The sequence below is a fragment of the Oncorhynchus clarkii genome, chromosome 12 (genome assembly GCF_045791955.1).
Source record: "Oncorhynchus clarkii lewisi isolate Uvic-CL-2024 chromosome 12, UVic_Ocla_1.0, whole genome shotgun sequence".
Classification (NCBI taxonomy): Eukaryota; Metazoa; Chordata; class Actinopteri; order Salmoniformes; family Salmonidae; genus Oncorhynchus; species Oncorhynchus clarkii.
Genome location: NC_092158.1, coordinates 10336725 through 10355562, shown reverse-complemented (window position 1 = coordinate 10355562; position 18838 = coordinate 10336725). Strand labels below are relative to the sequence as shown.

The following is an 18838-nucleotide window of genomic DNA, read 5'->3' as shown; positions in this document are numbered from 1 at the left end:
GACCATGTCCAGATAGCATTACCATGTCCAGATAGCATGACCATGTCCAGATAGCATGACCATGTCCAGATAGCATGACCATGTCCAGATAGCACCATGTCCAGATAGCACCATGTCCAGATAGCACCATGACCAGATAGCACCATGACCAGATAGCACCATGACCAGATAGCACCATGACCAGATAGCACCATGACCAGATAGCACCAAGACCAGATAGCACCATGACCAGATAGCACCATGACCAGATAGCACCATGACCAGATAGCACCATGTCCAGATGACATTGTTGCTTGACATGACATTACTGCTTTGCCATCTTGTATAATTGAACCCTGATGACAATGCCACTGCTCTCACTCTAATTTACGTTTTTTAACAAAAGATAATCAAATATCTTTTGTTGCATTGATCGAATGAAGGAGATTATTACTTTTTAGCAAGTAATATCATCCTTGACTACAGTAAGTCTCAACAGCCTCACCAACAGCACTGTTGTACCTTGAGTGAAGGTTATTTGAAATAGGCTGTAATCACAATATATTGATAAAAAATAAAATGTTAAATTCTAATATGTCACAGCAGAATTGTGTTATCAAACCCGGACATCTTCAGATTCCAATAACAACACTGAAGCAAACCTTCTATTTCCAGAGTTGTGTAACTGTTTGGCGCGTTGTTTATTATTTATGTGGCTGGGTCTAGCTTCTATTTTTACCCACATCAGACAGGTATCCTAACGTAGCCTAACGAAGGAAGATGTAAACATTTCCCCAAGTCCATGGATCAGTCCGAAATGGCACCCCATCTATTTCCTATATAGTGCACTACCTTTGAGCAAAGCCCTATGGGCCCTGTTCAAAACCAGTGTGCTATATAGTGAGCCTTTTCACACACAGCCAGTGTCTTACTTTTGACCAAATTCATGCCCTCTGGTGCTTCCCAATTAGCAGTGCTGGTCTCTGTGTTTTTACACATACAGTAGTTTCAGTACATCACAGAACAATTCCATCAGTTGCTGCTTAGTCATTGGATTGAATGTAGAACAACACCATTCTGGAATAACTACGAGATCTACATTCTATTTGGTGCAACAGCGGAACACACTGGCTAATGGGAGAAATTAGTTGTGAAATTTAAAATGGCCCCTGTTGGTTTGTTTATCAGTTGAGTACATAAACAATGACCTTGTCCTTGTGACGGACTTCAGGTAGTAATTCTGGATTCTAATTCTTGACCATGTGATCTCTCTGTTGAGGTCCGTGTCATGTTCAGTAGTAGGCAAATATTTTGGAATGTTGCAGGTAGAACTGTATTGAATAGGGCTGGCATGAGTCCTTATTCTACATGTCAGAGAGTGGCATGTTTGTTCTGCCTAACATATTTCTATCTGAACATTCCACAGCGTTGTTCCTAGCTGAATGCTCTTCTGTTCTGCTCTCTGGTTGTTGACAGATTAGCCAACAAGTACAAACAAAAAATGATGAAAATGTATGCACTCACTACTGGACAAGAGCATCTGCTAATTGTCTCAAATGTACAAGTAAATGTGATGGTTAGAGAGTTGCCTTAGATGAAATTATAATCTGACTAGATGACCTCTCTCAGAGACAAAATAAATGAGATGAATTGGCGATATTTACTGGTAATGTAACAAGGTTTAATACTTCTGACACTCAAAAATGTCATATTTTGTGCTTGTTTTTAACTCACAAGGGTTTTTACCAGTCACATTTGCCCAGTGATTTGGCCTGTCTTAATTTACATTTAGAAATTCCCCAGACAGGCTCATTCTATACATTTGTGACATGGTGGTTTCAAACAAGCTGAGAATATTCCACCCTGACTGCCAGTCATTTATAAGAGATCAGAGATGCCTTGTCTGGTTTTATAAATATACCAATCTGTCTATTATTAACCCAGTGAAATGACCGTTTAGCTGAAGTGCAGACAATTACCTGACACATGATCTTCAGATATTTATAAAGCAAGGACTCAACCACTGTCTGCTGCTTGCTTTAGTTAAACAGATCCATTACAGCCCGCAGAGTGCACCTCCAAATCAGTCTGTCGCGTTCCAAATGGAACCCTGTTCCTTATATAGTGGACTACTTTCAACCAGGGCTAATAAGGACTCTGGTTGAAAGTAGTGTATGACATAGGGAATAGGGTGCCGTTTGGGACGCACCTCCAGTCCAGCCGGGCATCGACATCGACGGGCGTCACCGGACAGTTTTTAGCACGAGATAGGATTCTGGAAAGCATCTATTTTAGTGCCATGGATGAGATGGAACGGCCTTATCATTAGGCCTAGGCCAGCAGGACATTTTGTGAATGTTTGACGGATCAGACTCCCTCAGCCCGGCCAGCTGGGCGCCCCATCATGGATCATTTGTGGCTTCTCTGATCGGAAGACAGACAGACACATCAACACAGACAATAATCAGGAGGAGGTTTGCGTTCAGTAGGGCACAGTGTTCAGTAGGGCACAGTGTTCAATAGGGCACAGTGTTCAATAGGGCACAGTGTTCAATAGGGCACAGTGTTCAGTAGGGCACAGTGTTCAGTAGGGCACAGTGTTCAATAGGGCACAGTGTTCAATAGGGCACAGTGTTCAGTAGGGCACAGTGTTCAATAGGGCACAGTGTTCAATAGGGCACAGTGTTCAATAGGGCACAGTGTTCAGTAGGGCACAGTGTTCAGTAGGGCACAGTGTTCAATAGGGCACAGTGTTCAATAGGGCACAGTGTTCAGTAGGGCACAGTGTTCAATAGGGCACAGTGTTCAATAGGGCACAGTGTTCAGTAGGGCACAGTGTTCAGTAGGGCACAGTGTTCAGTAGGGCACAGTGTTCAATAGGGCACAGTGTTCAATAGGGCACAGTGTTCAGTAGGGCACAGTGTTCAGTAGGGCACAGTGTTCAATAGGGCACAGTGTTCAATAGGGCACAGTGTTCAATAGGGCACAGTGTTCAATAGGGCACAGTGTTCAATAGGGCACAGTGTTCAATAGGGCACAGTGTTCAGTAGGGCACAGTGTTCAATAGGGCACAGTGTTCAGTAGGGCACAGTGTTCAGTAGGGCACAGTGTTCAGTAGGGCACAGTGTTCAATAGGGCACAGTGTTCAATAGGGCACAGTGTTCAGTAGGGCACAGTGTTCAATAGGGCACAGTGTTCAATAGGGCACAGTGTTCAATAGGGCACAGTGTTCAATAGGGCACAGTGTTCAATAGGGCACAGTGTTCAATAGGGCACAGTGTTCAATAGGGCACAGTGTTCAATAGGGCACAGTGTTCAATAGGGCACAGTGTTCAATAGGGCACAGTGTTCAATAGGGCACAGTGTTCAATAGGGCACAGTGTTCAATAGGGCACAGTGTTCAGTAGGGCACAGTGTTCAGTAGGGCACAGTGTTCAATAGGGCACAGTGTTCAATAGGGCACAGTGTTCAATAGGGCACAGTGTTCAATAGGGCACAGTGTTCAATAGGGCACAGTGTTCAGAGTAGGAAACACTGTTCAGAGTAGGGAACAGTGTTCAGAGTAGGGAACAGTGTTCAGAGTAGGGAACAGTGTTCAGAGTAGGGAACAGTGTTCAGAGTAGGAAACACTGTTCAGAGTAGGGAACAGTGTTCAGAGTAGGGAACAGTGTTCAGAGTAGGGAACAGTGTTCAGAGTAGGGAACAGTGTTCAGAGTAGGGAACAGTGTTCAGTGTAGGGAACAGTGTTCAGAGTAGGGAACAGTGTTCAGAGTAGGGAACAGTGTTCAGAGTAGGGAACAGTGTTCAGAGTAGGGAACAGTGTTCAGAGTAGGGAACAGTGTTCGGTAGGGCACCGAGTAAGCAAAACATTTTTAGAAAATAAAACAAAAATTAAACATTTCTTATTGGACAAAGTTCGGATAGTACCTTCCATGCTTCACTCTGTTTCAAAACGTTTGCCATACCCACCCAGCCCCCAGAGAGAAAAAAACAGTCTCAACATAGAAGACTCCATGTGTGGGCTTGCAGATTCATTTATGCCTGTTGTGTTTTTCGTGCTTTTTTGAAGGTCTGGGTTGTCTGCCATCACACATAAATGAGAATAGCCGGTTTTGAAGTGATATTCCACGGAGAAATGTCCCATAGACCTCACAGAGACCTCACAGAGACATCACAGAGACATCACAGAGACCTCACAGAGACATCACAGAGACCTCACAGAGACATCACAGAGACCTCACAGAGACCTCACAGAGACATCACAGAGACCTCACAGAGACCTCACAGAGACCTCACAGAGACATCACAGAGACATCACAGAGACATCATGTAATCAGTGGAGGCTGCTGAGGGGAGCACGGCTCATAATAATGGCCAGAACGGAGCAAAATGGAATGGCATCAGACACATGGAAACCATGGAAACCACGTGTTTGATGTATTTGATACCACTCCACTTATTCTGCTCCGGCCATTACTACGAGCCCATCATTCCCAATTAAGGTGCCACCAACCTCCTGTGCTGTAATGTTGGTAGAGTCAGATTGTCCTCTACCCAGCTTCTGTCTATGGATGATGTCTGGGTTTAGCCCTCCAGCCTCTGTTTATGGATGATGTCTGGGTTTAGCCCACCAGCCTCTGTCTGGGGATGATGTCTGGGTTTAGCCCTCCAGCCTCTGTCTGTGGATGATGTCTGGGTTTAGCCCACCAGCCTCTGTCTATGGATGATGTCTGGGTTTAGCCCACCATCCTCTGTCTGTGGATGATGTCTTGGTTTAGCCCTCCAGCCTCTGTTTATGGATGATGTCTGGGTTTATCCCTCCAGCCTCTGTCTATGGATGATGTCTGGGTTTAGCCCTCCAGCCTCTGTTTATGGATGATGTCTGGGTTTAGCCCTCCGCCTCTGTTTATGGATGATGTCTGGGTTTAGCCCTCCAGCCTCTGTCTATGGATGATGTCTGGGTTTAGGCATACAGGCATACAGATATAGTGTATTCACACCCACACAGATTTCTCTATTGTGTGTACAGTCCAGCCATGTATCTAGCCATGTATCCAACCATGTATCCAGCCATGTATCCAACCATGTATCCAGCCATGTATCCAGCCATGTATCCAGCCATGTACCCAACCATGTATCCAACCATGTATCCAGCCATGTATCCAACCATGTATCCAGCCATGTATCCAACCATGTATCCAGCCATGTATCTAACCATGTATGCAGCCATGTATCCAACCATGTATCCAGCCATGTATCCAGCCATGTATCTAGCCATGTATCCAACCATGTATCTAGCCATGTATCCAGCCATGTATCCATTCATGTATCCAGCCATGTATCCAACCATGTATCCAGCCATGTATCCAGCCATGTATCCAACCATGTATCCAGCCATGTATCCAGCCATGTATCTAGCCATGTATCCAGCCATGTATCTAGCCATGTATCCAACCATGCATCCCGCCATGTACTGTACGTCTGTGTGGCTCAGTTGATATTAAAGAGCTAGGTACATGGCGCTAGCAATGCCTGGGTTGTGGTTTGATTCCATTTTTTTTTAAATGTGTCCTGTTTGCTCTAGGTTCTACTGGTACAGTATGTTTCCTGTTTGTTCTAGGTTCTACTGGTACAGTATGTTTCCTGTTTGTTCTAGGTTCTACTGGTACAGTACAGTATGTTTCCTGTTTGTTCTAGGTTCTACTGGTACAGTACAGTATGTTTCCTGTTTGCTCTAGGTTCTACTGGTACATTACAGTATGTTTCCTGTTTGTTCTAGGTTCTACTGGTACAGTATGTTTCCTGTTTGTTCTAGGTTCTACTGGTACAGTATGTTTCCTGTTTGTTCTAGGTTCTACTGGTACAGTACAGTATGTTTCCTGTTTGTTCTAGGTTCTACTGGTACAGTACAGCATGTTTCCTGTTTGTTCTAGGTTCTACTGGTACAGTACAGCATGTTTCCTGTTTGTTCTAGGTTCTACTGGTACAGTACAGTATGTTTCCTGTTTGTTTTAGGTTCTACTGGTACAGTACAGTATGTTTCCTGTTTGTTCTAGGTTCTACTGGTACAGTACAGTATGTTTCCTGTTTGTTCTAGGTTCTACTGGTACAGTACAGTATGTTTCCTGTTTGTTCTAGGTTCTACTGGTACAGTACAGTATGTTTCCTGTTTGTTCTAGGTACTATTGGTACAGTACAGTGTGTTTCCTGTTTGTTCTAGGTTCTACTGGTACAGTACAGCATGTTTCCTGTTTGTTCTAGGTTCTACTGGTACAGTACAGCATGTTTCCTGTTTGTTCTAGGTTCTACTGGTACAGTACAGTATGTTTCCTGTTTGTTCTAGGTTCTACTGGTACAGTACAGCATGTTTCCTGTTTTTTCTAGGTTCTACTGGTACAGTACAGTATGTTTCCTGTTTGTTCTAGGTTCTACTGGTACAGTACAGTGTGTTTCCTGTTTGTTCTAGGTTCTACTGGTACAGTACAGTATGTTTCCTGTTTGTTCTAGGTTCTACTGGTACAGTACAGTATGTTTAATGTTTGCTCTAGGTTCTACTGGTACAGTACAGTATGTTTCCTGTTTGTTCTAGGTTCTACTGGTACAGTATGTTTACTGTTTGTTCTAGGTTCTACTGGTACAGTATGTTTCATGTTTGTTCTAGGTTCTACTGGTACAGTACAGTATGTTTCCTGTTTGTTCTAGGTTCTACTGGTACAGTATGTTTCCTGTTTGTTCTAGGTTCTACTGGTACAGTATGTTTCATGTTTGTTCTAGGTTCTACTGGTACAGTACAGTATGTTTCCTGTTTGTTCTAGGTTCTACTGGTGCAGTACTATGTAACTATAGTGTATATTCACACATTCCAGCCATTCTTTTTTGACACATCTGTTTGTTCTAATATTATTTGTTAATCCTTTCTCTGTCTGCTGTAGGTTCTACTGGGACTTGGTAATGCTGGTCATGATGATGGGGAACCTGATCATCATTCCTGTAGGAATAACCTTCTTCTCGGAGCAGACCACCACCACCTGGCTAATATTCAACGTCGCATCAGACACCATCTTCCTCGTGGATCTGGTCATGAACTTCCGCACGGGGATCGTCAACGAGGAGAGCTCCGAGATCATCCTGGACCCCAAGGTCATAAAGATGAACTACCTGAAGAGCTGGTTTGTGGTCGACTTCCTCTCGTCCATACCAGTGGATTATATATTTCTAATAGTGGAAAAGGGGTTTGACTCAGAGGTGTACAAGACGGCGAGGGCGCTGAGGATCGTGAGGTTTACTAAGATTCTGTCTCTTCTGAGGCTACTGAGACTTTCCCGGCTCATCAGATACATACACCAGTGGGAGGAGGTAAGAGATGCAGTAAAAAAGTGTGTGTGTGTGTGTATGTGTGTGTGTGTGTGTGTGTGTGTGTGTGCGTGTGCATTCGTGTGTGTGTACTCACCTTAATGTGTTCATGGGTGTATGAGGGAGGAAAAAGGTCACGAGAGAGAGTGCCACCATGCATGTTCGTGTTTGTATTTGTCTCTCTACCAGAATGTCAAAGGTCACGACAAAACCCCAAAGCCCTATTTTCTCTCTCTTTCTCCCCGTAGTCTGTCACAGACCAACTCTCATTATCCAAATACTGACTATCTGCAAGTTAACCTAACTGACACTGTCACTTTCACTTCAGTAACATTTGAAATCCATATCACAGTAAAAGAGGCCAGAAAAAGGTAGCGGGGTAGTGAATTATTTCAGAAAGTGCCTTCCTCTTCTCGGTCCCTTAAACAGGCAGAATGCCACTGCCACTAAACAGTGGGAGGTAGAGAGAGAAAGAGAGAGAGGGAGAGAGTGATTGTAACTCATTACCCTCTTATTGAGCTATTTCACTTCACCATGAGTCACTCACTCCGTTTAACCAGCTGGTAATACTCTCCCAATCATTCCTTTACTTAGCTGATCAATTGATCAAAATGAATTTGCAAAATGTGCAAACTATGATCATGTGCCAGAAAGCTGATGCTCCCGCAGTGACGTTTGAAAATGGGAGACCTCAATGAGGTCAAAAGCAAATTCTCAGACCGGAGATTCTGTGCCAATAGGCTTTGTGCTCCGACATTAATTCATTACAAACCTGTCCACATAACCTAATGTAATGTTTCTGTCTTGTAGCTCCTCCTCCTGCTCCGCCTCTCCCTCTGTCTACCACATTCCTGTTTCTCCTCCTCTTGCTCTGCCTCTCCCTCTGTCTACCACTGTCTTTTAGCTCCTCCTCCTGCTCCGCCTCTCCCTCTGTCTACCACTGTCCTGTAGCTCCTCCTCTTGCTCCGCCTCTCCCTCTGTCTACCACTGTCTTGTAGCTCCTCCTCCTGCTCCGCCTCTCCCTCTGTCTACCACTGTCCTGTAGCTCCTCCTCTTGCTCCGCCTCTCCCTCTGTCTACCACTGTCCTGTAGCTCCTCCTCCTGCTCCGCCTCTCCCGCTAACACTGTCCTGTAGCTCCTCCTCTTGCTCCGCCTCTCCCTCTGTCTACCACTGTCCTGTAGCTCCTCCTCCTGCTCCGCCTCTCCCTCTGTCTACCACTGTCCTGTAGCTCCTCCTCCTGTTCCGCCTCTCCCTCTGTCTACCACTGTCCTGTAGCTCCTCCTCCTGCTCCGCCTCTCCCTCTGTCTACCACTGTCCTGTAGCTCCTCCTCCTGCTCCGCCTCTCCCTCTAACACTGTCCTGTAGCTCCTCCTCTTGCTCCGCCTCTCCCTCTGTCTACCACTGTCCTGTAGCTCCTCCTCCTGCTCCGCCTCTCCTTCTGTCTACCACTGTCCTGTAGCTCCTCCTCCTGTTCCGCCTCTCCCTCTGTCTACCACTGTCCTGTAGCTCCTCCTCTTGCTCCGCCTCTCCCTCTGTCTACCACTGTCCTGTAGCTCCTCCTCCTGCTCCGCCTCTCCCTCTGTCTACCACTGTCCTGTAGCTCCTCCTCCTGCTCTGCCTCTTCCTCTGTCTACCACTCCTCCTCTTCCTGCTCTCCTCTCCTCTTTAATACTCAGCTGTTTTCTCAGCAAGCAATGACTTCATTATTTTTCTTACCTTCACAATTAAGGGTTACCATGACACTGCTGTCAAGCCCTTCTCTGAGCCCGTCCTATCATCATTTGCTTTAGCCTGAATGGAGTGCCCGATGGGTGGGATACATTCTCCCACAGAACAATTCTATTGGTCCATTATTCCAGACAAGCTGAATAAAACACAGATAAAGTAGTTGAACCCAGGTCTGCTCTAAGTGGTTTTGATTGTCTGATTCAACCAGAGACCAGCTAGACCTGCTGGCACAAACCGTACAGCTCCTGTGCTGTTGCCAAGGTCTAACCTCTAGATAGTTCATTTCTGGCACAGGCTGAAATGTGTAGTCCACATGATACAGTTTACACAGCTGTGCCTGACATAGGAACAACACCATTGCACGGTAGAGGACGTTAGAAGCGGAAAATCATATTCCATGTTTTTACACGGATGGTTGATAATTCAAATATAATACAAAATTGCAGTGACAAACTGCTCTCTCTCTCTCTCTCTCTCTCTCTCTCTCTCTCTCTCTCTCTCTCTCTCTCTCTCTCTCTCTCTCTCTCTCTCTCTCTCTCTCTCTCTCTCTCTCTCTCTCTCTCTCTCTCTCTCTCTCTCTCTCTCTCTCTCTCTCTCTCTCTCTCTCTCTCTCTCTCTCTCTCTCGACAGCCTTGTTTGGCCCACTGTATGGAATAGATAGTTATTTCGGTGTAACCAGATGAAATTAACAGATTAATAAACCGAGAGTGAAAGAAACCGACACACTGTGTCTATGTCCCGAAATGGTACCCTTATGCCCTATATATTGCCCATAAGGCTCTGGTTAAAAATAGTGCACTATATAGGCAACAGCTTGGCATTTGGGACATAACCAGTATCCAACCCAGTCAGAGGAAAAGGGAGTGGGCACTCAGTCAGTCGTACACCAAGCTGTCGTAACGCGTTATCCATCCCACAGTAGATAACCACACAACGAAGGGATAAACACAGCCCACTGCTGTCACGATGGCCCAACGCTGCAGTCCATCATTAAATTAGACCCTTTCTGTTGGATTACGAAGATCTCGATGGTGCAGCCAGGGCCTTCTGCAGTCTGGAGCCACTGTCCTCAGCATTCCTGTCGTTCCTCTGTCTGGCCAGTCCCCTCCCTCTACTGCCATAGACAGATACAGTGGCTCTTCAATCATTCCCCTCCCTCCCTCTACTGCCATAGACAGATACAGTGGCTCTTCAATCATTCCCCTCCCTCCTTCTACTGCCATAGACAGATACAGTGGCTCTTCAATCATTCCCCTCCCTCCCTCTACTGCCATAGACAGATACAGTGGCTCTTCAATCATTCCCCTCCCTCCCTCTACTGCCATAGACAGATACAGTGGCTCTTCAATCATTCCCCTCCCTCCCTCTACTGCCATAGACAGATACAGGGGCTCTTCAATCATTCCCCTCCCTCCCTCTACTGCCATAGACAGATACAGGGGCTCTTCAATCATTCCCCTCCCTCCCTCTACTGCCATAGACAGATACAGTGGCTCTTCAATCATTCCCCTCCCTCCCTCCCTCTACTGCCATAGACAGATACAGTGGTAGCTCTTCAATCACATCCCTCCCTCCCTCTACTGCCATAGACAGATACAGTGGTAGCTCTTCAATCATTTCCCTCCCTTCCTCTACTGCCATAGATAGATACAGTGGTAGTTCTTCAATCATTCCCCTCCCTCCCTCTACTGCCATAAACAGATACAGTGGTAGCTCTTCAATCATTCCCCTCCCTCCCTCTACTGCCATAGACAGATACAGTGGTAGCTCTTCAATCATTTCCCTCCCATCCTCTACTGCCATAGATAGATACAGTGGTAGCTCTTCAATCATTCCCCTCCCTCCCTCTACTGCCATAGACAGATACAGTGGTAGCTCTTCAATCATTTCCCTCCCATCCTCTACTGCCATAGATAGATACAGTGGTAGTTCTTCAATCATTCCCCTCCCTCCCTCTACTGCCATAGATAGATACAGTGGTAGTTCTTCAATCATTCCCCTCCCTCCCTCTACTGCCATAAACAGATACAGTGGTAGCTCTTCAATCATTCCCCTCCCTCCCTCTACTGCCATAGACAGATACAGTGGTAGCTCTTCAATCATTCCCCTCCCTCCCTCTACTGCCATAAACAGATACAGTGGTAGCTCTTCAATCATTCCCCTACCTCCCTCTACTGCCATAGACAGATGGGACAAACACCAAATTGAGACTCTCGGTGAACAATGTAAAACACCAAATAATGCATGCAGAGCAGAATTAAGCTAATACCTGCTAATTATCAAAATCCATAAAATAGACATTAAATTCTACAACCACCTTAAAGGAAGCGATTCCCAAACCTTCCATAACAAAGCCATCACCTACAGAGAGATGAACCTGGGGAAGAGTCCCATAAGCAAGCTAGTACTGGGGCTCTGTTCACAAACACAAACACACCCCACAGAGCCCCAGGACAGCAGCACAATTAGACCCAACCGAATCATGAGAAAACAAAAAAGATAATTACTTGACACATTGGAAAGAATTAACAAAAGACAGAGTAAACTAGAATACTATTTGGCCCTAAACATATAGTACACAGTGGCACAGAATAGCTGACCACTGTGGCTGACCCAAACTTAAGGAAAGCTTTGTACAGACTTGAGAGAGGCCACCGTGCATACTGCTCACAAAATGAGGTGGAAACTGAGCTGCACTTCCAAAAACTCTTGCCAAATGTATGACCATACTAGAGACACAAATTTCCCTCAGATTACACAGAAGCACAAAGAATTTGAAAAAAAAAAAAAAACATTTTTTTTTGATAAACTCCAATATCTATTTGGGTGATATACCACAGTTTGCCATCACAGCAGCAAGATGTGTGACCTGTTGCCACAAGAACGGGGCAACCACCATTGTAAATACAACCCATAATAATGTTGATTTATTTTCCCTTTTTGTACTTGAAATATTTGCACATCGTTACAACACTGTGTATAGCCATAATATGACATTGAAAATGTCTCTATTATTTTGGAACTTTTGTGAGTGTATTATCTATTTCACTTGCTTTGGCAATGTAACAATATGTTACCCATGCCAATAAAGCCCTTTGAATTTAATTTAATTGACAGTGGCAGCTCTTTCATCAGTCCACTCCCTCCCTCCCTCTACTGCCATAGACAGTGGCAGCTCTTCCAACAGTCCCCTCTCTCCCTCCCTCCCTCCCTCTGCTTTCAGAGATGGAGACAGTGACAGCTCTTCCAACAGTCCCCTCTCTCCCTCCCTCCCTCCCTCTGCTTTCAGAGATGGAGACAGTGACAGCTCTTCCATCAGCCCCTTCCCTTTCCCTGCAGAGGCCAGAGCCAGATACAGCTCTTTATCTCACAAGGGGCTGAGAGAAACACAAGCCAGACAGTATTATTCTCTTCATTATCCATTAGAACAGTCTCTGTAGACTGAGCAGCCAGCCACTGATTCCTTAAGAATGCTATGTGTAGCCTCTAGAATATCTCTGCATGTCTCAACATATTCGTGTTATATTATTTATTTATGAATCAATCACATTTATTTTATAAAGCCCTTCTTACATCAGCAGTTGTCACAAAGAGCTTCACAGATACCCAGCCTAAAGCCCCAAAAAGCCAGCAATGCAGATATTTACTAGCCTTTGTGAAATTTTCCTGTGTGTTTTTCTCTCTCTGGTGTTGCTAGGCCATTATATCACTCAGTCTCTGACAGCAGAGAAGGGAGGGGACTGATGGAAGAGCTGCCACTGTCTCTGGTCTCTTACCTCAGAAGGAGGGAGAGAGGGGACTGATGGAAGAGCTGCCTCTGTCTCTGGTCTCTTACCTCAGAGGGAGGGAGAGAGGGGACTGATGGAAGAGCTGCCACTGTCTCTTGTCTCTAACCTCAGAGGAGGAGATGGGACTGATGGAAGAGCTGCCACAGTCTCTGTCTGACTGCAGAGGGAGGGAGGGAGGGGAATGATGGAAGAGCCGCCACTGTCTCTGACCTCAGAGGGAGGGGACTGATGGAAAAGCCGCCACTGTCTCTGGTCTCTGACCTCAGAGGGAGGGGACTGGTGGAAGGCTCATAACCACTTATCTCAAACTATTTTGGTTTACATGTAATAGTATTTATTTTTATTTAACCTTTATTTAACTAGGCAAGTCAGGTCAGTTATAATAACGGCCTACCAAAAGGTAAAAGGTCTCCTGCGGGGACGGGGCTGGGATTAAAAATGAAAATATAGGACACGACAAGAGAGACACAACAACACTACATAAAGAGGGACCTAAGACAACACCATAGCAAGGCAGCAACACATGACAACACAGCATGGTAGCAAAACAACATGACAACAACATGGTAGCAACACAAGACACTGTACAAACATTATTGGGCACAGACAACAGCACAAAGGCAAGAAGTAGAGACAACAATACATCACGGTTGGTCCTCTCTCTACCGGATCATAGCCCCACCACGGACACTCAGGTTGGTCCTCTCTCTACCGGATCATAGTCCCACCACCGGGACTCAGGTTGGTCCTCTCTCTACCGGATCATAGCCCCACCACGGGGACTCAGGTTGGTCCTCTCTCTGCCAGATCATAGCCCCACCACGAGGACTCAGGTTGGTCCTCTCTCTACCGGATCATAGTCCCACCACGGGGATTCAGGTTGGTCCTCTCTCTACCGGATCATAGCCCCACCACGAGGACTCAGGTTGGTCCTCTCTCTACCGGATCATAGCCCCACCACGAGGACTCAGGTTGGTCCTCTCTCTGCCAGATCATAGCCCCACCACGAGGACTCAGGTTGGTCCTCTCTCTACCGGATCATAGTCCCACCACGGGGATTCAGGTTGGTCCTCTCTCTACCGGATCATAGTCCCACCACGAGGACTCAGGTTGGTCCTCTCTCTACCGGATCATAGCCCCACCACGAGGACTCAGGTTGGTCCTCTCTCTGCCAGATCATAGCCCCACCACGAGGACTCAGGTTGGTCCTCTCTCTACCGGATCATAGTCCCACCACGGGGATTCAGGTTGGTCCTCTCTCTACCGGATCATAGCCCCACCACGGGGACTCAGGTTGGTCCTCTCTCTACCGGATCATAGCCCCACCACGGGGACTCAGGTTGGTCCTCTCTCTGCTGGATCATTGCCCCACCACGAGGACTCAGGTTGGTCCTCTCTCTACCGGATCATAGCCCCACCACGGGGACTCAGGTTGGTCCTCTCTCTACCGGATCATAGCCCCACCATGGGGACTCAGGTTGGTCCTCTCTCTGCCGGATCATAGCCCCACCACGGGGACTCAGGTTGGTCCTCTCTCTACCGGATCATAGTCCCACCATGGGGACTCAGGTTGGTCCTCTCTCTGCCAGATCATAGCCCCACCACGGGGACCCAGGTTGGTCCTCTCTCTGCTGGATCATAGCCCCACCACGGGGACTCAGGTTGGTCCTCTCTCTACCGAATTCTAGCACCATCATAGGGCTTGTGAGATCCCATCTGGTTGCGGCAGGTAGCCTAGTGGTTAGTGTTGGACTAGTAACCGAAAGGTTGCAAGATCAAATCCCTGAGCTGACAAGGTATAAATCTGTTGTTCTGTCCCTGAACAAGGCAGTTAACCCACTGTTCCCTGGTAGGCCATCATTGAAAATAAGAATTTGTTCTTAACTGACTTGCCTAGTTAAATAAAGGTGAAATATAAAAAATAAAAAATAAAGGTAGCATCAATTCAGCACTAGAAGAAATAGAGATAGAGACAGTAGATACATGATTTAAATGTAAACTGGTTGATAGTCAGGCCCACAGTAATGGGGATCTCAACTGTAAACTGGTTAATAGTCAGGCCCACATTAATGGGGAGCTAAACTGTAAACTGGTTAATAGTCAGGCCCACATTAATGGCGAGCTCAACTGTAAACTGGTTAATAGTCAGGCCCACATTAATGGGGCGCTAAACTGTAAACTGGTTAATAGTCAGGCCCACATTAAATGGGGATCTCAACTGTAAACTGGTTAATAGTCAGGCCCACATTAATGGCGAGCTAAACTGTAAACTGGTTAGTCAGGCCCACATTAAATGGGGAGCTCAACTGTAAACTGGTTAATAGTCAGGCCCACATTAATGGGGAGCTCAACTGTAAACTGGTTAGTAGTCAGGCCCACATTAATGGGGAGCTCAACTGTAAACTGGTTAATAGTCAGGCCCACATTAATGGGGAGCTCAACTGTAAACTGGTTAATAGTCAGGCCCACATTATGGGGAGCTAAACTGTAAACCATATATATTTTCTCCAATTGCATATCTTCATTGTAAAGGTTGCGCAAGGGATCCAGGTCAACTGATGCGTTAAATTACAGTGTCAACAATTGCCTTGCATCTTTAAAGCAGCCAATCACACTGTCTCTTTAAGAGGCCTGTCACCTTCTCTTTAAGAAACCCTCTGTCTACCTGAGGGAAGAGAGGTGGCCTGAGCCTTAGTGATTCATGACTTAGCAGGTTGGTAATTGATCTTAGAAGAGGAGAATGTGAGCCAACTGACCTGTGTACTGTATCTAGTTCAATGGTTGGCAACACAAGAGGGACATCCTGAACAGAGAGAGAGAGAGAGAGAGAGAGAGAGCAGAGCAGTATTGAACTGGAGTAGGTTACATTTGGTTCAGATCGTTGTTAAGTTCAGACCCAAGACCCCGTGTTGGAAACAAGGAGGAGGTACCAAGCAGATCACAGGTGCTGTTACATCCGTTCTATTTGCCATCAAGTCGACCATGGTGACGTAACCGTGGTGATGTGACGTAACCATGATGTAGGCTGTGTTGTCAAATAATCTCATACATCCTATTCATAGACTATTCATCTGTAGGGAAGAGTGGGTTAAATTGAGCCATTATTTACATTCAGCATCGCTTCATCAAAGGAAATAGTGTATTCTTTCTAACAAAGATATCTATGTATATTTCCGGATGTTGGGGTAAGGTGAGTCCCAGAACAGGTATGGGGTAAGGTGAGTCCCAGGACAGGTATGAGGTAAGGTGAGTCCCAGGACAGGTATTGGGTAAGGTGAGTCCCAGGACAGGTATGGGGTTAGGTGAGTCCCAGGACAGGTATTGGGTAAGGTAAGTCCCAGGACAGGTATGGGGTAAGGGGAGTTGCAGGACAGGTATGGGGTAAGGTGAGTCCCAGGACAGGTATTGGGTAAGGTGAGTCCCAGGACAGGTATGGGGTAAGGTGAGTCGCAGGACAGGTATGGGGTAAGGTGAGTCCCAGGACAGGTATGGGGTAAGGTGAGTCCCAGGACAGGTATGGGGTTAGGTGAGTCGCAGGACAGATATGGGGTAAGGTGAGTCTCAGGACAGGTATGGGGTTAGGTGAGTAAGGTGAGTCGCAGGACAGGTATGGGGTTAGGTGAGTCTCAGGACAGGTATGGGGTTAGGTGAGTAAGGTGAGTCCCAGGACAGGTATGGGGTTAGGTGAGTCTCAGGACAGGTATGGGGTTAGGTGAGTAAGGTGAGCCCCAGGATAGGTATGGGGTAAGGTGAGTCCTAGGACAGGTATGGGGTAAGGTGAGTCTCAGGACAGGTATGGGGTTAGGTCATTCGCAGGACAGGTATGGGGTAAGGTGAGTCACAGGACAGGTATGGGGTAAGGTGAGTCTCAGGACAGGTATGGGGTTAGGCCATTCACAGGACAGGTATGGGGTAAGGTGAGTCACAGGACAGGTATGGGGTAAGGTGAGTCACAGGACAGGTATGGGGTAAGGTGAGTCACAGGACAGGTATGGGGTAAGGTGAGTCACAGGACAGGTATGGGGTAAGGTGAGTCACAGGACAGGTATGGGGTAAGGTGAGTCTCAGGACAGGTATGGGGTTAGGTCATTCGCAGGACAGGTATGGGGTAAGGTGAGTCACAGGACAGGTATGGGGTAAGGTGAGTCACAGGACAGGTATGGGGTAAGGTGAGTCACAGGACAGGTATGGGGTAAGGTGAGTCACAGGACAGGTATGGGGTAAGGTGAGTCACAGGACAGGTATGGGGTAAGGTGAGTCACAGGACAGGTATGGGGTAAGGTGAGTCCCAGGACAGGTATGGGGTAAGGTGAGTCACAGGACAGGTATGGGGTAAGGTGAGTCACAGGACAGGTATGGGGTAAGGTGAGTCACAGGACAGGTATGGGGTAAGGTGAGTCACAGGACAGGTATGGGGTAAGGTGAGTCACAGGACAGGTATGGGGTAAGGTGAGTCACAGGACAGGTATGGGGTTACGTACTTGCTTACCACTTTTTCCGTGTGGTTTCTTCCTTCACAGACTTCATGAAATGATGACCTCTTCTTAAATATTTCATCAAATTATTAATTAGCTGTATGGTTTCCTAGAAACAAGGGGGGCTCAACTTACCTCTGGCTCAATTTACCCCACTCTCTCCTATTGCCAATTCAAAATATATAATATATTCCTTTAAAATAACATTTCTACCAAGACAAATTCAAAATGTATTGTTCCACTAAATAAATGTCAAAGATATAATTCATTAAGAGGTAAGATAAGATATACTTTATTGTTCCATAGGAGATGGAGAGAAAAAATGTATTCTGCTATTTTTCACCAACCTCTCTGATATACACACACACAGCTAGGCACACACACACACACACACACACACACACACACACACACACACACACACACACACACACACACACTAGATTGGAGAGGCTAGTGCAGAGGACAGCTGCAGTGCAGCACCCATTGAGTAGATTAGGGGCTTCAGTTCCTTGCTACAGGAAACATCGGCAATAGGTGGCACCTGAGACATTGATGCCAGCAACCTTGTTTTGTTCATCATTTTTTTTCCATAAGAACATTTCAGTCAAAGATAAAGGTCTAAAACATGTATTGATTTGCTCAGTCAGACTTGTGTGACAGGACTGGGTGACTTTTCAGGGATAGGAGCAAATACAAGAGCCAGAGCCTGGGTTCAAATACATTTTGAAATATTAAAAATACCTTTAGCGTTTGCTCTAGTCTGCCTGCAGTGCCAGATTGGAGGGGGTGACGCTCATTGGGGGTATTTTATTGGTTCCATTGTTTCAGGCTAGCTCAATCAAGCCCAGGTATAGTGTTTTAAATTATTTCAAATAGTATTTGAACCCAGGTCTGGCCAGAGCACGTACTGTAGACAGTTGGTCTGAGTTCATCGTGTATTTTGCCTTATCAGTAGGAGTGTGGTCCAGTGCCAAATATTAGGCTAGTTTAACACCTGGCGCAATAACACGTACACACACACGTACACACACGTACACACACGTACACACACACACACACACACACACACACACACGTACACACACACACACACACACACACACACACACACACACACACACACACACACACACACACACACACACACACACCACCTGCCACAGGAACAGTTTGTCAAGCCAAGTCCTTGATACTGCTGCCACTGGGTCACCACAAGATACCGTACTCTCTCAGACCAATACTCTCAGTCACATTGGTGTGTGTGTGTGTGTGTGTGAGATAGCAGTACCCATGGGCTCCTATGGTATATCCCCTTTGCTTCATCTCTGGTCATGTCTACCTTTAAAAAATGTATATATATATTATATTTAAAAAACGCTCGAGAATCTACCTGCCAGTTGACTGAGAAGTGGAGAGACATGATCTGAAATTGGTGTTGTTCGAGTTACCATTTACCTGCTTGTTTGTTCTTCTGAAAAACATTTACATTACTCCAATATTAAAATAATATA

General features: G+C 46.1%; 1 protein-coding gene across 1 annotated transcript in view; it reads left to right on the top strand.

Moving 5' to 3' along the window:
* Nucleotides 1-18838, top strand: part of LOC139422691 (potassium/sodium hyperpolarization-activated cyclic nucleotide-gated channel 1) — a 159919-nt gene that overhangs the window by 18508 nt on the left and 122573 nt on the right. Inside the window, exon 2 of the mRNA XM_071173904.1 lies at nucleotides 6912-7335. Within this exon, the coding sequence (XP_071030005.1) occupies nucleotides 6912-7335 (424 nt within the window). The remainder of the gene's footprint in view (nucleotides 1-6911; nucleotides 7336-18838) is intronic.